The sequence below is a fragment of the Orbicella faveolata genome, unplaced genomic scaffold (genome assembly GCF_042242905.1).
Source record: "Orbicella faveolata isolate gen_17 unplaced genomic scaffold, um_ofav_v1 contig_36, whole genome shotgun sequence".
Classification (NCBI taxonomy): Eukaryota; Metazoa; Cnidaria; class Anthozoa; order Scleractinia; family Merulinidae; genus Orbicella; species Orbicella faveolata.
Window position 1 is genome coordinate 663,361 of NW_028301565.1, and position 21,349 is coordinate 684,709.

Below are 21,349 nucleotides of genomic sequence, written 5' to 3' on the forward strand. Positions count from 1 at the left end.
TTAATTTTACAGAGAATAGCATTCAGTTAAACAAAATGGTTTGTACCCGGCTCAACACGACATTCACCTGTAGTCGCAAAGTCGGTTGTAAGTTTTGGCAAGAAACATAATCCCGACCCTGTCAGATTTTCCGCGATCATCACTCTTAATGAAACGAGATACTATACTACTGAGACGTCAAAATAGACTCAGCAGTGCTGATCAACTGAAGGTGAAGAGTTTACGAATTAGCCTGCGTAGCAAGTATTTCCGCACAAAGAGCTTTTCCGCATTCTGGCCGTGCGTAAACTGGAGCGAGAGCAAAAATTCCAGGAAGCTCCAATTTACGCGCGGCCAGAATGCGGAAAACCTTTTCGTACGGGAACGCTTGCTATGCAGGCTAGTTACGAATCGAATACTGAACTGCCTGGAAATACACCTTGGTTTACGCTGAGAGAAGTTATTATGGAAATCATTTACCGTATAGTGCTGTGGACAGTTGTATTCTGCCATTACACGTGGTCACAAGAAGGTAAGAACATATTGTTTTCACTTCATCAACCTAAACGAACAAGGGAAGTGTTATGTTCCGTTGTTTGTACAGCCCGTGCACATAACAAGAGTAGCTTCTGAAACTGACGCAAATCGAACAATATCAGCGAAGTATTTCATAGCATAACGTAACTGTACGAAGCACCGACCTGTCTAAACACATGAAATACACTCTTTTTTTATGAGAACCTTTTTTATAAGAACGTTAAGGCTGAGATTAACCAAAATTTTAGGAACTGAGAGTGGATTAAGAAATTGTTTATTTTGCTAATCTGTATATTAAATGACAGGCATAAAATAAAGGTAACAAAAAGTGTATATTAACCCAAATACTTAAGGGCATTAATACAAAATCAGCCTTTGCTGAAAACTGTCCTCAGAAATCTACCTATTATAGCTTACAAAAGAGGTAGATCTCTGAGACACGCTCGTAAGAGCCAAACTACGCAGGACACATATAATCCGCCCTCCCTACATGATAGATGTAATGTGGCACATCTCATCTTCATTTAGGGAGTCCGTGCTGGCCTGTCTTCATTATTTTTATACCATGTAAATTTAAGAACATCTTAAGAACGTTTTCAGCCTCAAATCGCCCAAAAATATAAGAACGTTCAGCCTCAGCGCCAAAATTAGACGTTCTTATATAAAAAAAAGAGTGTATAGTCTATTCATTTGCTTGTTTAGAGTGCGTAAAAATAACATAGCTCATGTACTGGGTGAAAATGGCAGCAATTCATAAGTGGTTTGTCAATCTTACACTTCAAAAAGTTGTCATATCGATTTGTGAGAGGTTACACTGGATATAACAGCAGATTATAACCGTTTCTGGCTTGAAATTATAGAGCAACAACGAATTACGAAACAATGTCAATGCATAAAGTTTGCGAAAGTACTAAAATAATACGTCAATAGTTTTGAATTATTTCAACGCTGAATCTGTAAGAATTTTATTTGTCAATCAGTGATTTGTTAATTTTGCCTCCGTTACATCGAAAATGAATAAAATGATTTAGCCCATGAATAAATTTCAGGCCAAAATCTGACGCCCAGTCTACACTACAACGGAGGAATTTGAAAACGAAGATTTCACTTGGAAAACGCATCAAATGTTTTCCGTCGACACTACGCTAGTCTCCTCCGCAGCCGTTTTTTGGGATGTCACGCAACGCTCCCCCCAAAGAAACGGCTGCTCACATCCGAACCACATTCTTTTCCTTTTGTGTTTGTGGTTTGTTTGCGCTCCGTTGAACAGACCGATCACATAATAGCAAAGTGTGAATGACGTAAGCTTTCGCGCGGAAAGGTCTGCGGTGCGAACACGCGAGGGATTTCTGGCTTTTGTTTCACGCCGCACGTCGCCAAAAATAGGCGGTGTTCCCAGGTTACGATCATGACGGACGAAAAAAATTGTAAATGAAAGTCCTAAGTACAAGTGCTTCATGTGCTCATCGCTATGTTCAGCTATAAATGAGACAATATATATTTTCTCGAAATGTCAAATTGTAAGCGTCAATCAAGGGCCAAACGCTTCCTACAGATTGTAATCAGGCCGGAAAGAGCGGCATTCAGAACTCGATGTCAACAAATCGAGCGAAGATACTTGATTTCCTGGTTCCTTTATTAAGTTAAAATAGATATCTTCCTTCTCGACAGTAATTTTTTGAGTTGAAAGCTTCTAATAATTAACTTGAACTTTGAAGAGTCTTCAGCTACATAGAAAGCTCGTTCAAGCGTCGCCGGTATTTTTCGGCGTCCCTAAACGAAAGCCGGAAATCTGTATGTTTATTTGTGACATCTCCCACGACGGGATACAAAGATGAAAAACATTCCCTGATTGGACAAGTTTCAAAGGGCGAATTTGGCGCGAAAACGTTCTTGAAAATGGAACGGAAGCGGTGATTGGCTAATTTCGTGAAAGGAATGTTGTTTGGATGTGAGAAGCCGTTTCTTTGGGGGGAGCGTTGCGTGACATCCCAAAAAACGGCTGCGGAGGAGACTAACACTACGCCGGAGAAATTTGAAAACGCAACAATAACCGGCCATTTTGGATTTGTGGCTGAGGAAAACTCGTTTTCAAATTCCTCCGGTTTGAAAAGCGTTTTCGAAAAGTTCCGTTTTCGTGACGGATTGGTGTGAACGGTAGGCTTACCGTAGAAATAAAGTTGCGTTTTCAAATTCCTCCGGCGTAGTGTGGACGGGGGATATGAAATGACAGGAAACCTAAGCAGTGCAAAACAGACTGACAATTAAAGGTCATAGCAAAAATAGCATATGTGAAGCTGGCGATGAGTTCTTTAGACTTCCTTCAGCAGCTTTATCAGGCTGAGGAAGCCAGTTGAAATACGTGCTAAAACGCCCAGATGCCATCGAACATAATGGTAACGACGTCATTTGAACGGATGTCCGCTTCCTGTCGCGTGCGCAAGTGGCTTTTTTGATTGCACTATAGACAAGAAAAAAATAATCCCAGCAAACAATGCCAGTAATTTGTGCTTGTCAGCTGTGCGGCAGGAAATTTACAGAGGAATATTATTGTAGGGAAAGAGGAAAATACGACAGGACGCTAGAGTAAAATTACTTCTTATAAAATGACTACAGTAAAAGGAAAATTCCTATTGGTCGCTTATCTATGGCGTTACGACACAGTCACCTATCAGCAAATTATGGGTTGAGGACAATAGGAGGAGAGTCAGGACTTGCACTCGCACGCATTTCGTTCCCTTCGCGCGCTTTTGGAAATGAACGCCTAGTACGCAGGCTAAAGTTTACACAGTCCGTTTTGATACTGTACAACTAACCGCTTGCCTTCCAGCTCCAGGATGAATTTTCATTCGATTGTTACAGTACAATTTGAATCTGGTGTATACTGCAAATGCATTTTATGCCTCAACTACCAATCAGAAACAATATACACGACACCGAGAATATTATAGTTAGAGGAAACATTTTTAAAGAACCCAGAAAGCTGAGAGAAACTTATAGCCTTTAAAAAACAGACAGCTTGTGCATTTTTGGAATTGGTTCTTATCTTTTACCCCAAGAAGCCCAAGCCAGGCTGTTCTTAAAAATTCCACATATTGACGAGTGTGCAGAGAGACAGTCCGACTATCATGCGAACGCTATTTGCGAGAATACGGTGTGAGCTCATGTAATGCGGGCTCTACTGGTGCTTTGGTACGTGTTGGTACGTGTTATAGATTTATTAACTTGTATTTATCAAGTGCTTTGTTCCCATATTTCTTTGAAAACGGAAGTGTCGGTGTCTGTAAACTGACCCTCAAGGGGTTCGGGGTAGGTAAAATAAGTAAAATGGCTGTTTCTCGGAGACGGAATTTGTGAATATGTCTCTAAAGCATATCGTTGGTACGATAAGGAATATATTTGACTGATCAACCGCTACGAGAGCTGTCGAATATCTTATACGTTCAGAGGTACGTTATATCACATGTTAGACGCCACTCAAAACGGTTGTAAATGTTTTGTTACTTAGCAAACTGCAAGGATCCAGGAGTTCCAGAAAAAGGTGCACGGACAGGCAACAATTTTGAACACGGTCAATCAGTTACCTTCTTGTGCAAAAAAGGCTACACGCTGATTGGAAGCAAGTCAGCGAAATGTCGAAACGGAGTTTGGAGTTCATCTCTACCTCAGTGTAAGTTAACATGGAATGAATATCATGTATTTAGGCAGTTACTTTATTATCAGATTAAAGCCTTACAGTTCATATACAGGTATCTTCCAGCCTCACTCGCCCTTTCTGTTTACCCGCTCCTCGTTGATGTCTCAAAAAATTTCGACATTTCTGGTTCTCAATCTAGGCAAGCATGAGTTAAATATCGGTTTCAAGTCCTGCATTGATCCTGGTACTCCCCAAAACAGTCGCAGAATAGGCAGCGACTTTCGCCACGAAAAGAAATTGACGTTTGTGTGTCAGCCAACTTTTAGCATGATCGGCTTCGACAGCCTGACTTGCCTTGACGGAGCATGGAGTCACAAACTTCCGGTATGCTCAGGTAAGGGAAATAATTGACTGACTAACTTGAAGGGAGCTGAGTAATATCTACGTTTATATGAGAGGGTTTGAAAATGACGAAGAGTTGAAGATGAAGGTCTAACTATATTCCAATAAGTCCTATTGCTAAGTATTGTCTTGAAAGCTGAAAGGAATGAATCCTTTTGTGTGGGTCAATGAAATAAAGTGGGACATATGTTTAAGTATCCCTTGACATATGTCTATGATATGATTTCAAACATAAGTTTATCCACAACGTCTTTGCTTTATCATTTTAGCAAACTGCAAGGATCCAGGAATTCCACGAAATGGCGCGCGGACAGGTGACAATTTTGAACACGGTCAAGCGGTTAGCTTCACGTGCAATAATGGCTACACGTTGATTGGTAGCAAGTCAATGGACTGTCGGAAAGGAGTTTGGAGTTCATCCCTTTCCCATTGTAAAAGTAAGTGCACATAAGTTTAAGTTACAACATTTGTTCCTGAACGTAAACCTTCACTCGGCTTTACTTCTTGGAATTAGCCCTCGTATATAGCTGCACCTCACCAATCGATTGAAACTATTATCTGTATATGATGGTTCAAGAAATACTCTTGTTCGGGAGAAAAAACAAAACAAAACAAAACAAAACAAAACAAAACAAAAAAGCACTCGAAATCATTAGCTAAGAACCCTGAACCCTGAACTCGTTAATACTTATTTCAAATTTTCAGAGTCCTGTACCGATCCTGGCAATCCACAAAACGGACGCAGAATAGGCTTGGATTTCCGGCATGGCAAGAAAGTGTCATTTACTTGCCAAGCCAATTTTAAATTGACTGGCACTGTCAGAATCACTTGCTACGACGGAACATGGAGTAACAAAGTTCCCACATGCAAAGGTAACATCGAGGCACACCACGAGGCGAATAGTACTGAAACAATATGATCGATCATGAATCAACAATAAGGGGACTATGAGGAGATCACGAGGAGATTATAAGGAGACTATAAATTGGAACGTGTCAGGGTCTAGGGCTAGGTCAAGTTGCACTAGTTTTATAAGCCGGCTTAGGCTCGTTAAACGCCCGACAATTGTCAAGTAGCATCGGAAAATCTTTTTTTGACTGGCTTTGAGTATAATTTGTTTGGGAATTATGTTTTCATTGTGTATCAGTGGAAAGTGGAATGCTTCTCTTCCTGAGTATACAGGTAAAACAGTTTGATGTTTGGTGATAAATTCAACTTAACAAAGTTGTTAAACAGTAATTTTGTTTAAAGCTGTTTGCCTGGATCCTGGGATCCCCGTAAATGGAAACAGAATCGACAATGATTTCCTCGATGGACAGACTGTGGCGTTCGGATGTCAACCAGGCCACACGCTGATTGGGTCGCAGGTTCTACGATGCGTGGCGGGAAAATGGGATAATGACTTACCAGAGTGTAAAGGTTAGTTTTGAGGGAATAATACAGTAGTTATCAGTCAAGAAAATTAAAAAGAAAAAAGTAATAAAATATAGAAATAATAACTGCAACTGCTGACCTAGGGAAGAATGTTGGGTGAGAAACCTGAAGATCGCAACTTTCGCGGGCTTTTAAGACTAGGAACACAGGCTTCTGGATTGGCTGACAGTGTCTATCTCCTTATTCATATCCTTGTTTTTCAGTTAAGGAAGCTTCTGAACGATCAATCGATATGGCAACTTGAACTGCTGCAACCCATCTATATTATATTGTCGTACCGCGGACATAGGATAGTTGCTGCCTAACTAATAAACACTATTGCTTTGTTGTTCCTATTCAAGCGTCATGCCCAGACCCCGTTGTTCCTTTGCATGGCCGGGTTCTTGATTCTAAGCCTGGTAACCGACACGGAGAGCAGGTGACATTTGCTTGTGATCATGGCTTTAAACTAACAGGATCGTCAACCATGAGGTGCAACAATGGAATCTGGAACTCAACTGCGCCCTTGTGTACAGGTATAAAGCTAACACATTCAGTCTAAAATTATTATTATTATTATTGTGTTATTCTCCTAAGTCTTGGAGCTGGACCAGAATCTTTATATACAGAAATTGGCCTACGGTGCAAGTTGAACAAGTGAGTGTGTATTAAGGAGGCTATAGTAAAAGCAAGAAGTAAATAAGAAATTCCATTCAATTTTATTCTAGATATTGACGAGTGTGCAGAGGGACAGTCGGACTGTCATACGAACGCTACGTGCATGAATAGTGTGGGCTCATTTACTTGTACATGTAATGCGGGCTCAGTTGGAGATGGCAAGATCTGCTTTGGTACTTGTTATAGGTTTATTAACTTGTCTTTAAAAAGCGATTTTGTTGCCATGATTTATTTTGAAATGGTGCGTAAAGTGTTGTTGTCTCTAAATTGACTCTAAAGGGGTTCGGGGTAGGTAAAGTAGCTGTTTCTCGTTTATAAAATATGTATATTTGTTTCCTCTAAAGCATATCGTTGGTACGATAAGGAATGTATATATTTGATTTCAACCGCTACGAAAGCTGTCGAATTTCTTATACGTTGAGAGGTACATTATATCACATGTTAGACGCCACTCAAGACGGTTCTAAATGTTATGTTACTTAGCAAACTGCAAGGATCTAGGAATTCCTCGAAATGGCGCACGAACAGGCAATAATTTTGAACACGGTCAATCAGTTACCTTCTTGTGCAGAAAAGGCTTCACGCTGATTGGAAGCAAGTTAGCGAAATGTCGAAACGGAGTTTGGAGTTCATCTCTACCTCAGTGCAAAAGTAAGTTAATATGGAATGAATATCATGTATTTAGGCAGTTACTTTATTATCAGATTAAAGCCTTACAGTTCATATACAGGTATCTTCCAACCTCACTCGCCCTTTCTGTTTACCCGCTCCTCGTTGATGTCTCAAAAAATTTCGACATTTCTGGTTCTCAATCTAGGCAAGCATGAGTTAAATATCGGTTTCAAGTCCTGCATTGATCCTGGTACTCCCCAAAACAGTCGCAGAATAGGCAGCGACTTTCGCCACGAAAAGAAATTGACGTTTGTGTGTCAGCCAACTTTTAGCATGATCGGCTTCGACAGCCTGACTTGCCTTGACGGAGCATGGAGTCACAAACTTCCGGTATGCTCAGGTAAGGGAAATAATTGACTGACTAACTTGAAGGGAGCTGAGTAATATCTACGTTTATATGAGAGGGTTTGAAAATGACGAAGAGTTGAAGATGAAGGTCTAACTATATTCCAATAAGTCCTATTGCTAAGTATTGTCTTGAAAGCTGAAAGGAATGAATCCTTTTGTGTGGGTCAATGAAATAAAGTGGGACATATGTTTAAGTATCCCTTGACATATGTCTATGATATGATTTCAAACATAAGTTTATCCACAACGTCTTTGCTTTATCATTTTAGCAAACTGCAAGGATCCAGGAATTCCACGAAATGGCGCGCGGACAGGTGACAATTTTGAACACGGTCAAGCGGTTAGCTTCACGTGCAATAATGGCTACACGTTGATTGGTAGCAAGTCAATGGACTGTCGGAAAGGAGTTTGGAGTTCATCCCTTTCCCATTGTAAAAGTAAGTGCACATAAGTTTAAGTTACAACATTTGTTCCTGAACGTAAACCTTCACTCGGCTTTACTTCTTGGAATTAGCCCTCGTATATAGCTGCACCTCACCAATCGATTGAAACTATTATCTGTACATGATGGTTCAAGAAATACTCTTGTTCGGGAGAAAAAACAAAACAAAACAAAACAAAACAAAACAAAACAAAACAAAAAAGCACTCGAAATCATTAGCTAAGAACCCTGAACCCTGAACTCGTTAATACTTATTTCAAATTTTCAGAGTCCTGTACCGATCCTGGCAATCCACAAAACGGACGCAGAATAGGCTTGGATTTCCGGCATGGCAAGAAAGTGTCATTTACTTGCCAAGCCAATTTTAAATTGACTGGCACTGTCAGAATCACTTGCTACGACGGAACATGGAGTAACAAAGTTCCCACATGCAAAGGTAACATCGAGGCACACCACGAGGCGAATAGTACTGAAACAATATGATCGATCATGAATCAACAATAAGGGGACTATGAGGAGATCACGAGGAGATTATAAGGAGACTATAAATTGGAACGTGTCAGGGTCTAGGGCTAGGTCAAGTTGCACTAGTTTTATAAGCCGGCTTAGGCTCGTTAAACGTCCGACAATTGTCAAGTAGCATCGGAAAATCTTTTTTTGACTGGCTTTGAGTATAATTTGTTTGGGAATTATGTTTTCATTGTGTATCAGTGGAAAGTGGAATGCTTCTCTTCCTGAGTATACAGGTAAAACAGTTTGATGTTTGGTGATAAATTCAACTTAACAAAGTTGTTAAACAGTAATTTTGTTTAAAGCTGTTTGCCTGGATCCTGGGATCCCCGTAAATGGAAACAGAATCGACAATGATTTCCTCGATGGACAGACTGTGGCGTTCGGATGTCAACCAGGCCACACGCTGATTGGGTCGCAGGTTCTACGATGCGTGGCGGGAAAATGGGATAATGACTTACCAGAGTGTAAAGGTTAGTTTTGAGGGAATAATACAGTAGTTATCAGTCAAGAAAATTAAAAAGAAAAAAGTAATAAAATATAGAAATAATAACTGCAACTGCTGACCTAGGGAAGAATGTTGGGTGAGAAACCTGAAGATCGCAACTTTCGCGGGCTTTTAAGACTAGGAACACAGGCTTCTGGATTGGCTGACAGTGTCTATCTCCTTATTCATATCCTTGTTTTTCAGTCAAGGAAGCTTCTGAACGATCAATCGATATGGCAACTTGAACTGCTGCAACCCATCTATATTATATTGTCGTACCGCGGACATAGGATAGTTGCTGCCTAACTAATAAACACTGTTGCTTTGTTGTTCCTATTCAAGCGTCATGCCCAGACCCCGTTGTTCCTTTGCATGGCCGGGTTCTTGATTCTAAGCCTGGTAACCGACACGGAGAGCAGGTGACATTTGCTTGTGATCATGGCTTTAAACTAACAGGATCGTCAACCATGAGGTGCAACAATGGAATCTGGAACTCAACTGCGCCCTTGTGTACAGGTATAAAGCTAACACATTCAGTCTAAAATTATTATTATTATTATTGTGTTATTCTCCTAAGTCTTGGAGCTGGACCAGAATCTTTATATACAGAAATTGGCCTACGGTGCAAGTTGAACAAGTGAGTGTGTATTAAGGAGGCTATAGTAAAAGCAAGAAGTAAATAAGAAATTCCATTCAATTTTATTCTAGATATTGACGAGTGTGCAGAGGGACAGTCGGACTGTCATACGAACGCTACGTGCATGAATAGTGTGGGCTCATTTACTTGTACATGTAATGCGGGCTCAGTTGGAGATGGCAAGATCTGCTTTGGTACTTGTTATAGGTTTATTAACTTGTCTTTAAAAAGCGATTTTGTTGCCATGATTTATTTTGAAATGGTGCGTAAAGTGTTGTTGTCTCTAAATTGACTCTAAAGGGGTTCGGGGTAGGTAAAGTAGCTGTTTCTCGTTTATAAAATATGTATATTTGTTTCCTCTAAAGCATATCGTTGGTACGATAAGGAATGTATATATTTGATTTCAACCGCTACGAAAGCTGTCGAATTTCTTATACGTTGAGAGGTACATTATATCACATGTTAGACGCCACTCAAGACGGTTCTAAATGTTATGTTACTTAGCAAACTGCAAGGATCTAGGAATTCCTCGAAATGGCGCACGAACAGGCAATAATTTTGAACACGGTCAATCAGTTACCTTCTGGTGCAGAAAAGGCTTCACGCTGATTGGAAGCAAGTCAGCGAAATGTCGAAACGGAGTTTGGAGTTCATCTCTACCTCAGTGCAAAAGTAAGTTAATATGGAATGAATATCATGTATTTAGGCAGTTACTTTATTATCAGATTAAAGCCTTACAGTTCATATACAGGTATCTTCCAGCCTCACTCGCCCTTTCTGTTTACCCGCTCCTCGTTGATGTCTCAAAAAATTTCGACATTTCTGGTTCTCAATCTAGGCAAGCATGAGTTAAATATCGGTTTCAAGTCCTGCATTGATCCTGGTACTCCCCAAAACAGTCGCAGAATAGGCAGCGACTTTCGCCACGAAAAGAAAGTGACGTTTGTGTGTCAGCCAACTTTTAAGTTGATCGGCTTCGACAGCCTGACTTGCCTTGACAGAGCATGGAGTCACAAACTTGCGGTATGCTCAGGCAAGAGAAATGATTGACTGACTAACTTGAAAGGAGTTGAATAATATCTACGTTTATATGAGAGGGGTTGAAAGATGAAGGTCTAAGTATATTTCAATAAGCTCTATTGCTAAGTATTGTCTTGAACGCTGAAAGGAATGGATCCTTTTGTATGGGACAATGAAATAAAACGGGACATATGTTTAAGTCTCCCTTGACATATTTCTGTGATATGATTTCACCATAAATTTATCCACTCTATGCTGTATTATTTTTAGCAAATTGCAAGGATCCAGGAATTCCACGAAATGGCGCGCGGACAGGTGCAAATTTTGAACACGGTCAAGCGGTTAGCTTCACGTGCAATAATGGCTACACGTTGATTGGTAGCAAGTCAATGGTCTGTCGGAAAGGAGTTTGGAGTTCATCCCTTCCCCAGTGTAAAAGTAAGTGCACATAAGTTTAAGTTACAACATTTATACCTGAGCGTAAATCTTGACCCAATTTCTTGGAATTAGCCCTCGTGTATATTTGAACCTCATCAACAGATTTAACATATTAATTGTATATGCTAGTTTAAGAAATACTCTTGACTGACAAATTGCTTCAATCCACCGTAGGGAAAAAGATGGCGCCTGTACATTTTACCACAATGCCTTGCGAACCTAACACAGCCTACAAGGCACAAAGAAAGCCAAATTTTCACAGTGTTTGTCCCTACACTAAGGACATTGAGTAGCCTAGGTTTGAGGATTTTATAACTTTTCTGTACGCTTTTATAAACGTTATTAAGGTTTTCGTGCGCTAAGAACTATGGGTAAATGTACCAGTCGCCATGTTTTTTCCTACGGAAGATTGCTGCCTTATATAGAATTCTTAGTTGCAGATTTTTGTGCTCAGCATCGTTGCCAGAACGGTGCTTCGTGTGTTAGTGGTGACTTGAAGTACACGTGTCTTTGTAACAGCGGGTGGACTGGCACCTACTGCCATTTATCTATGAACGGTAAGCATGCATGTTTATCGATTGGTTGCGAGCAATTCAAATAAAATTCGCAGTTTATTGTGAAAATGGCCATTGCACAGTGAATGAAAGACAAGAGTTCATTTAGCAAAATATTAACTCGGCCCATAGGATATGAACGAGCCAAAACGCAAGGGGATAGAGCTGGGGGAAGAAACGGTCGCTCTCGGGTATCTGGAAAACCCGAATAGCGAATAGCGAATAGTCGCAAATAGCGAACAGCAAATAGTCCCGGATAGCGAATAGCACGAATAGTGCGAATAATCTCGAATAGTGCGAATAGTTGCGAATAGTTGCGAACAGTCTCGAACAGTGGCGAATAGTGGCAAATAGTGGCAAAGAGTGGCAAATCGTAGCAAATAGGGTACCCAGTATCTCGCAGTCAACCTCGCAGCAACGCGGGATGGGATTTTCCTCTAAAAAGCACGGACGCTTATCAGGACAAAAGGTGTTTCTAAACGTAATTTCTTCTGTTTTAACCGCTGCAAAAGCGTAAATAGGTCTTCATTAGGTTATTCTTATGTTTTCTGTTTTCTTAATACCGGCGATGGACAGCCCTAGCCTGAGTCCGGAGAAGAAAAGGTAATAAATTCACTGAAATTCTGTTGCTTATTTGGATAATTGATTAACGCAGGATATTAGATCTAAAGCAGTGACTATTCACGACTGTTCGTCACTATTTGTATTTCGCGACTGTTCGCCACTATTCGCACTATTCGAGGCTATTCGCACTATTCGAGACTATTCGCTTTTCGCTATTCGGTATTCGGGTTTTCCAGACACCCGTCGCTCTCGTACTACGCGCTCGACGAAAAAAAATTGCAGAAGATAAAATTGTCTGCTGACAGACTATTTTATCACTGACTGTAAATGCAATTTTGTATATCAATTGACTGATTGGCTAACTAACTCATTCACTGATATATTTTTAGATTCTTTGGTCAAAATAAATTTACGTCCTGTATGTTTCGGTGCAAAGGATAACCAGTATGGCAGTTTCAATGTCCCTTACGGTGGCCAAATAGCAGCAGTAAAATTGGTCCACCTAAGCGGTTACGTGACCTGCGATAATAGGAACTTTTCCCACTGGTCTTTCTGGGGCTGTGGTAGCCATCCTTCATCAAAATATTACGTTGATGTAACCATAACAACATCAACAAATACGATTATTTCGCCGCCAAGCCCGATCCTCAAGGACCAGCGTGCTAGACTGTGATTCGAGTTACCCGGATATAACTCGTTTTCTCCTGAGATTATCCTGCCGCGTTTTTCTCCTTACTCGGTGAGCTCGGGCCAAGAGTTGCGACTGTGGTATGGTGAGGATTTGGTGGACTTCACTGAAAACGACAATGCAGGATGGATCTGCTGTAATGTTTACGCTCTGTATGTCTAATAAATACTGAAAAGTTTTCGGTTGCAAGAATCAGGAAGATTGTCTGACTGAAATGAGTCAATTTTGTTTTCGCTTTCTGGGTGCAGCAATTAAGGGTTCTATAAATTGTAGTAAAGGCATTTAGTATATTAGTTAACGTTGTTAAAGGAAAAGGAAACACGGAGATAAGATATGTAGAAAGCTGTATAACAACTGTGTTGAAAACTAAGTGATTAGATGGCAATATTATTGTACACCATAAGGCTAGACACATTAAGAAAGTGAAATGAAGCGAGGGCATTAATTAAAAAAGTTGGTTCATTGTTTTTTCTTCTGCTTTAAAGCTACTAAGTCGTCACGTAACGCCTCTTCACGTTGCGTGACGACCGCAGTAACGGTTGCGAAGGGGACTATGCAATAAATGAATAGCGTCAGCAAAATTCAATGATGTAATTTCTCACGAAAATAACGGTCAAGCACAGCGATGGTGAAAATGAACAAGTTGAGTAACACAGAGATATAAGATTGTCTTAATGGATCACTAAATTCACAGAGGAAACTTAAAACGAGATCAGTAAATCAGTGATAAGAGTCACCGCTTTGATCTAGCTAGATGACGATTACAAGTCATGCTAGGCTTTCAAGAAGACACTAGTGATGAGCATAACATCCAACTCGATCAATGCGACTGATGCAAAATCTTGCAGAGGTTCACCTGACATGACAATGAAACCCCAATAAGGGCTCTCAGTCTGGTAATAAATGTCACTGACACGTGTTTAAAAACAGCAGACATGAATAGAAGGATGTTTAATGTCTGTTATTAAGCGGGGAAATCTGCGAAAATATATGAGCGTTTGGTCGGAAGAGGTAAAACCCTCCGAAAATTGAACTGGTGTCTGTTGTCATTAAGCGAGAGTGAGGTCTTGAGGGAAAAATCTCAGACCGAGACCTTGACCGAGCGATAGCCATGTAAATACAGCAAGGCCGATGTTTGAGTTTTTCCCGTAAAGAAAGGACGTTTGAGGCTAAAGAGTTGTTTGTTATATGGCTTTTTTGCAGAACCGTAATCGACCCGTGGGCATTACGGGAGAATAATGCCATGGATTTAGCCACTCAGAGCGCGCGGTATATCGGCTACAAACACAGGCCATATAATAAAGACAGGTTCCACTACCATTGTGGGTGTTGACCAGCAGAGCGGTGCCCCTTCATCCCTTTTCTTCTTCTTCTTCTTCTTCTTCTTCTTCTTCTTCTTCTTCTTCTTCTTCTTCTTCTTCGTCTTCGTCTTCGTCTTCGTCTTCGTCTTCGTCTTCGTCTTCGTCTTTATAATTGACTTTAATCGAGGTTGGACTGATTAAACCCTCGAGATACGGAATACACGAATTGAACGGTCTGTACCAAACTAAAGTGAAACAAGTCAGCTTCGTCTACCTTGTTTGTTGTTTTTTTTTCACAAATAATACGTCCTCTTAAAGTCCAAGGTAACTGTAAAATCTGCCAGGCAACAAGATTGCTAATCTCGTGCTTACGGCGTAAATTGCATACTACAGGAACATTTGTAGTGCCTGCAAGAGAAGGCTTGTCTCCGGTACTTTGATTTGACTTGGGGTAAAGAACCCGGAACCCGGGAACTCGAAATTTCCAAATTGACATCACATCCAGTCGTGCGCAGTATGTGTAAAAGTTGTCTGCGATCAAATGAAAGAATCACGTGTTATGAGTTATTTTTTGCCAACTTTTCCGCACCGCAGTTCTAATTGAATCCACGAGAACCACTTGACAGGATTACAATCGCTTTGCAGCTGATACATAACTAATTAAGTAGATTACTGCTGCATTTGAACTCTTCGAAGAAACCAATTAAATAGCTTGGTCAGCTTGGTCCGTCTGTTCTAAGAGAGTAAAAGATAGAACCTCCTCGTTTTCCACTTGTTCGGTCGTCCTCACTGACAGAAAATCTGGAACAAGTTGTGCATGGTCAAAAGAACCAGCAAGAGGTTGATACCAGTACTGATGTAACTTCCGTTATTTGTGCAAAGAAGCTCCATCATCTCAGTTTTTCTTCCGGTTATTGATTCAAATAAGGCACAAAGAAGTCTTCCCTTTTGTTAATGATTAATAAGGTTGTCATCACGGATATTACAGAAACACAATGAAACGGTTTGGCCCTGAAAAAACATCAAGTGTCATAGTTTAATGGAGAAGGCGTCTGGTATTGTGTAACTGTTATGAGTTATTTCTGCTTCTATTTTGAAGAATCGACCAAAGTAATATTTCAGTATATTTTGTTCAAACCGGGGAAGGAGAAATAGTGCACCAGGTACGAAAGAAATACATCTCACCTAATTTAATAGTTAGCAAGAAAAGAGTTGTTTGGATTTGTTTACCAGCTACACGACTACTAAAACAAGCAATTTTGCAACATGGGGCACAAGTTAACTTCTTTGACCTAAGATAACCGCAATTTCTGTCACTCTTTTTCTCATTCGCTGAGCACGAAACACGCCTTTATAAAAAAGAAAGCCTCACTAAGCACTTGATTGAAATCTTCATAATTATGAAAAATATCATTTTTTTCGTTATGCTTTTAAGCTCTTGATTGTAAATTTGTGACTCCGAGAAAACAGCAAAGGAATAGGTATTCGCCTTTTTGTTTGGCGAGAGAATCATGTTGGCATGCAATAGCTCGGGATAAAATGTTTTCCCTTCCGCGCGAAAAAGATATCGTACTATCCTTACTATTTTCAAGACAAACTGTAGAAAACTCGTCTGAGCTTTATTTAACTCAGTTATTGTTATGTGATAGTTACGAGAGGCGCCTCCACCTCCGCCCGCTGTTTCCGGATCGAATTAGAATTTGGAAAGTGTTGATTTTTGTTATCAATATAATAAGCAAGTTTATTTCTTCAGACACTTCAGATAGCAGAACGATTTTGGTGCGAAGTTTCCTCGAAGTGAATTTTGTTGAGGTGCCAATTGCGTATTCGTACGATGTATTAAGTTAGAAAGTTAATCAAGAACTAAGCATGTATTTCCTTTACAGATAGCCCGTTCCCAGGCTGCAATGCGTCCAAAACTGTTCTCTGTAGTTTTAACTGTTCTGGCGTTACCCAACAAGTGTCATGGTAAAACTGCTGACCTATGCCCCGCACAACAAGCAATCCATGGCAAAGCTCTGAAAGGTTACACATTTAAGACTCTTATGACGTCAAATTCATTTGGATGTTTAGTGGATTGCCATTATGAAGACAGATGCCAGAGCTACAATTATGTTATAAAGACAAATATCTGCGAGATGAACAACAGAACCAAGGAGGCCAAACCAGACCAATTTTTGTCAGATCCAGATCGATTCTACACGAAGCGTGGAGCACACAGAAGTAAAGTTATTGTGATTAGAAATAGGAATTATTTGTGATGTTATTTAAGTCTAAATTTTATGTTGAAGGAGACTCTTTGCATTCTAACCAGAACCACTCAGCTCCCTCTCCTCTGTGAACGATTATATTGTTGAGTAAAAGTCTCTTTACTCTCATCAGAGCAACTTGGTCCCATTCCCACTCTTCCAGCTCAGTCATGTAAGGAAATTAAAGCAAATGAAGGAGGACAAGTGGTCAGCGGTAACTCATGGTTGGATGCCACTGGTTCTGGAGAGGTTATCTTGGCTTACTGTGACATGAACACAGAAGGTTTGGAACTTTTTCTTTTCACTCCCTTGTTGAAGGAAAATTGCTTCAATTATACTTTATATATAATGGCCATTCCCTCTATGAGATGTGCCTGCAGGGAATCATGGTAGGTGTATTCATCATCTTGGACTGGATATTTGTTTTGATGAATACAACTACCATGATTCCCTGTAGACGCGTTTCATAGAGGGAATTACCCATTCTTAGTTGCAGATTTTTGCGTCCGGCATCGCTGCCAGAACGGCGCTTCGTGTGTTAATGGTGACTTGAACTACACGTGTCTTTGTAATAGCGGATGGACTGGCGCCTACTGCAATTCAGCTATGAACGGTAAGCATGCATGTTTATCGATTTGTTGCAAGCAATTCAAATAAAATTCTCAGTTTTTTGTTAAATCAATGGACAAAGTATGGAACATAGAGGTTTAGACGAGTGATCAAACTTATTTAATGTTGATTTACATACGACGGAAGCATTTTAAGAACAAGCTTACTTTACAACCAGCCTTTAGGGTTGGTTCATTCTTTGTTTTAGCTTTGCGTCACACTTAAGTTTCTAGCTAGTGTAAACGCTCGCCCTGATTAGTATTGTCGTCGTCGGCACAAACATTTCAGCCATTTTCTTCTCTTTTCGATTTAGGAAAGAGCTGCCAGGAGATTAAATCGGTATTCCCACACGCCCCTGATGGAATGTACCAGGTTCAACCGGAGAACGGCAACAACACATTGGTCTATTGTGATATGACGTCATTTGGCGGCGGGTGGACAATGTGTTACTCTACCGACGACAAAGTGAATCTGAGGACGAACGTGACATTTGACAAAAATCTACCTTATGGTACGAACGGTTACAGAACAGACTGTAACTATATTCAAGTGAGTTGAATTATGTATCACACAGAGCTTTGGTTTCAGTCGCGCAGCATAGTATGAAGGAAGACCTGTTGCTTTTGAAGTGCGTTGAAATTCTCCGCATACTTTCGTTTGCTCCTTTTTGTTAAGAAAGTAATATGTAAATATGTTTCCCTTCACGCCCTGTAATGTTACTCGCCAAGATGATTTCCATCTTCTTCTAAGCCGGCTCTCGCTTTGTTTCCCGTTGTCTTTTAGTTGGAAGCGGGCGTTTTTGTAAAGTTTGGATTTAATGCGTTACTTGCGTTACGCAACATAACTCTTCTCTTCATAACGTTTCTCCTCTCATGTTACTAGCATAAGTCATAGTGTCTTTGAACTGATGACAATGTATGATGATTTTGCTGTTGCTCGCCATTCACTGAAAAAAGAGTTAGTTTTAGAGTCTCTTATTGCTTTTTTTTAATCCAACGTTTTCCCTTTAATTGCAGTTTCGCGAGATCATGTTTGCAGACGAACAAACAGAAGATAAAGCCTTTTTCACGCACAAGCTCAATTCCTCTCTTGTTGCCAGTGAAAATTACGGAATACCATTGACAGGACTGTGGATAGGGGGTGGAGTAGCTGACAAAAATTATGAATATCAACTGGTAATCTGTGATATTCCATTTTACTCTGGTTTTGTCGTACCCGGATTTTTAAACAGTTGCTTTAAACAATGTAACAGTTGGTGTGATGATGAGACGACTCCCTTCTTCCGGACAGCAACATCATCCCTATCGTATTCCGGAGTCGCGTTCAATGTCAATGGTCATCACGCCTTAACCAATAGACTGATCAGTGTAGGGTTGCGATAAGATAAGTAACGATTAGCAGTCCAATCTTTCGTTGGCTGTTGAATGGCCATCTATATATATTTGATGAATATTCCTTTCAGTACGACCTCTAGAACCGTGCCAATCGAGCAAAATTAGCCAATTGAAAGATTAATTGAGAACAAAGCATGGCGACCCTTTTCGTAACAGAATATGTTATATTGTCGAAGTCATTCTACCTATTTTCTCGCAAAAAGAAATCCAGCTGATATGAATGAGTTCAAAGCATGTATAAATGTCAGACTTGCGAAGATGTGGAGGGCAGATTGAATGGGTCAAACCATTTTTCAGTGCGTCCAGTTCCTCGGAAGAGAGCTGGCAAGAGGAGAGGTTGGTGACTGACTCTTTTTAGGTGGTTTACAAATTTACATGTGTAGGATGTCATACCTGTTATGTCGGTGAAACCACTAGACATTTCGGCACCAGGGTTCGTGAGCACTTACTCTCGGATCGCAATTCCCATATCTATAAACATCTTCAAGGTTCTGAGTCATGTAAGAGTCTATGCTCCTTTAATTGTTTTTCCATCTTAGACTCGGCTCTTACTAATTTCCAACTTAAGATCAAAGAAACCCTTCATATTGAATGGGAACGACCCGCATTGAATAAACAACTCAAACATGTTAATTTAACACTCTTACTTTAATTACTTTTTGTAGTCAGCATTTTTCACAGTTTTGCACCTTTTTATTCTTTCACTCTGTTGTACTGGCCCTTAAGTATTATGTATCTTTTTCACTGATTTCTAACTATTATTCTACATTTTGTAATTTACACCTATCTACTTTATATAAAGTCACTCACTTGTAAACATCCTTTAACTAAAGATGGATACAGAGTATCCGAAACATGTGTTGCAAATTTAGAAGGTGTGTCGTCTTTTTTAAATGTTTGATATATATATTTGTTGTAAACATGTGATTGTAAAAACACTATTATTTCTTGCAATTGAACAAGAACTTTGTGAACCAACTATAATTTAAGTCAGTTTTTTACGGCTTAATTACTTAAATAAATAGTTAAATAGTTTCTTAATTTAATGTCCTTATTGTAAACATATGATTATGGAAGATGGTAATAAAAGAAATAGTACGAGCTAAAAGTCACCATAACTCAATGTCACTCAATGTCAACTCAAGACAAACTTAATAGTTTAGCACTGAACAGACTTAGCTTCTCGGCAATAACACGAAAACTGGTGTCCTAGTAAACAGTTAAATCACCTTACTTCTGCAGGAATCTTCGTTTTTTCTAATAGCTACCTTGTACATGGTTATCATTATGGAGTCAACCCAACACGGTGCTTCATAGCAAGGTGGCAGCGGGGAGGTCACACGCGATCCATACGTCTTCTGAGAGGGAAGACAATTGCGAACAAAAAAGATGAATAAATCAGTCAGACAAGGAACAAGTCATCTTTCCCTCGAGTTGTCTCTCTTTCCGATGCCCTACCTTCGTTCCTAACTGCGCATGGTTTCAGTACCGTATTTTGAATAAAAGGCATACGCTGATAACTGGCTAGATATCTATAAGCGATAGGCCTTCGGGTCCAAAAGGCGATTAACCAGAGAAGCAATTCAACTGCTTGATCGTTTCCTTAACGGCTTGCCTCACGTCTCTCATCTTCCAACAATACAGAAGTGGATTCAAAGAAGAGTTAAACATGAGAAGAGTATCTGTTACATCCCAAGCGAGGACAAGAGATGGCGTGCGTAATCCAGTAGCTACAAATATAGCTGCGACTACACCAAATGGAGTATAACAAGTCAAAAATGTTATCTGCACCCACAGTGCGCTGGTCACTGTTCTTCTGTAACGTGCTGTGTTCAGTGAACGCCGCCCTCCGTTCGGTTGTCTTTGTTGAACATGGTCTTGAACTGCAGTTTGGCGATGACGAAGATTAAGATAGATTTTCATGTAACAAAAGGTTGAGGTTATTGTACATAATGACATTGCTATGCACATAATGGCCAAAGCAACACCGTAGAAATAATGTGATAATATTGCGGAGGCAGTGCTAGCAAGCCAAAAACTAACAACGAGGGCCCATATTCGTCGCAAAGTTACCACTTGTCGGTACCTTAGCCCTAACAATAGGGCAAGAAGTCTGTCTACACTTATTGTGGTCAGTGTAAGCAAAGACACGCCGCAAAAAATTACACCTATCGTCTTAGAAAGGATGGCAGAATGGGAACAACGTTTGGAATGTTCTGGAGACAACAGACCGTATGCGTAGATAGGCTGCGTGATGAGGCCCACACAGAGGTCAGTGGTCGCCAGGCAACCTAGCAATAGTTTCGATGGCGGATGAAGAGACGACACCTTTTTAAAAGCAACAATGATCAGGACATTCTCCAGAAATGCAGTGATGGATAGAAGAATATTCAATGCTGACAGAAATGTATCTACATGACTGTCTAGACCAGGCACGCAGAATAAATCTTCAATTGGGCTGAGGTTTCTATCGTTAGAGAAGTTTCCCCTCATTTTCAGCCGGCTTGAAATACAACGTTCCTTCAGTTATGTTCTACAGTGTTCCTTTGCTGATTTTTTTTTAAAGACTCTTTTTAAAAACCAAGGAAAACCCACAGTGAGTCTGGTCATTATACTTGCTCGGATGTCTTTCCTGTTGGTTAAAAATAAATAATATAGTGTTAGTACATATATCACCATCTTATTTGTATAGCACGGGTATCAAGAGATGTACGTTCTTGTAAACCTGTCTCACGTGTCCATTATGCACTGATAAAACATGTGAGTGTACTAGCAATTCGCTTCAAAGT

General features: G+C 40.1%; 3 protein-coding genes across 8 annotated transcripts in view; 2 read left to right on the forward strand and 1 right to left on the reverse strand.

Annotated features, from left to right (window-relative positions):
- On the forward strand, window positions 1-13,429 carry LOC110040550 (CUB and sushi domain-containing protein 3-like). Of its 4 annotated transcripts, XM_089274796.1 has the most exons (19): window positions 14-511; window positions 4,025-4,186; window positions 4,353-4,547; window positions 4,825-4,992; window positions 5,261-5,428; window positions 5,808-5,975; window positions 6,332-6,505; window positions 6,698-6,820; window positions 7,131-7,298; window positions 7,465-7,659; window positions 7,937-8,104; window positions 8,378-8,545; window positions 8,925-9,092; window positions 9,449-9,622; window positions 9,815-9,937; window positions 10,248-10,415; window positions 11,034-11,201; window positions 11,636-11,758; window positions 12,709-13,429. In XM_089274796.1, the coding sequence occupies exons 1-19, from the start codon at window positions 373-375 to the stop codon at window positions 12,990-12,992; spliced, it is 3,204 nt and encodes a 1,067-aa protein (XP_089130922.1). In that variant the 5' UTR covers window positions 14-372; the 3' UTR covers window positions 12,993-13,429. The 4 variants fall into 4 exon arrangements, with proteins under 4 accessions (XP_089130924.1, XP_089130922.1, XP_089130926.1 ...); XM_089274798.1 differs by lacking the exons at window positions 11,034-11,201; window positions 11,636-11,758; window positions 12,709-13,429 and adding an exon at window positions 10,582-10,869 and having other exon boundaries at window positions 1-511; XM_089274797.1 differs by lacking the exon at window positions 9,815-9,937 and having other exon boundaries at window positions 18-511; window positions 11,636-12,814.
- On the forward strand, window positions 11,694-19,669 carry LOC110040553 (uncharacterized). The gene is made up of 6 exons (XM_020745795.2): window positions 11,694-11,758; window positions 16,195-16,531; window positions 16,691-16,840; window positions 17,048-17,170; window positions 17,480-17,715; window positions 18,183-19,669. The coding sequence occupies exons 2-6, from the start codon at window positions 16,216-16,218 to the stop codon at window positions 18,546-18,548; spliced, it is 1,191 nt and encodes a 396-aa protein (XP_020601454.1). The 5' UTR covers window positions 11,694-11,758; window positions 16,195-16,215; the 3' UTR covers window positions 18,549-19,669.
- The window catches only part of LOC110040554 (melanocyte-stimulating hormone receptor-like), an 8,878-nt gene continuing 6,718 nt past the window's right edge, over window positions 19,190-21,349 (reverse strand). For all 3 annotated transcript variants that reach the window (XM_089274833.1, XM_089274832.1, XM_020745798.2), the window contains one exon: window positions 19,190-21,192. In XM_089274833.1, the coding sequence (XP_089130959.1) occupies window positions 20,127-21,053 (927 nt within the window). In that variant the 5' untranslated portion in view covers window positions 21,054-21,192 and the 3' untranslated portion in view covers window positions 19,190-20,126. The remainder of the gene's footprint in view (window positions 21,193-21,349) is intronic.

Bases quoted from the DNA above. Each gene is read 5' to 3' on its own strand.
- LOC110040550 (XM_089274796.1), top strand. From the start codon at position 373: ATGCAGGCTAGTTACGAATCGAATACTGAACTGCCTGGAAATACACCT. The intron at 4,993-5,260 runs GTAAGTGCACAT...TCAAATTTTCAG, and splicing joins ATCCCTTTCCCATTGTAAAA to AGTCCTGTACCGATCCTGGC. The intron at 11,759-12,708 runs GTAAGCATGCAT...ATATATTTTTAG, and splicing joins CTGCCATTTATCTATGAACG to ATTCTTTGGTCAAAATAAAT.
- LOC110040553 (XM_020745795.2), top strand. From the start codon at position 16,216: ATGCGTCCAAAACTGTTCTCTGTAGTTTTAACTGTTCTGGCGTTACCC. The intron at 16,532-16,690 runs GTAAAGTTATTG...TACTCTCATCAG, and splicing joins GAAGCGTGGAGCACACAGAA to AGCAACTTGGTCCCATTCCC. The intron at 16,841-17,047 runs GTTTGGAACTTT...ACCCATTCTTAG, and splicing joins CTGTGACATGAACACAGAAG to TTGCAGATTTTTGCGTCCGG.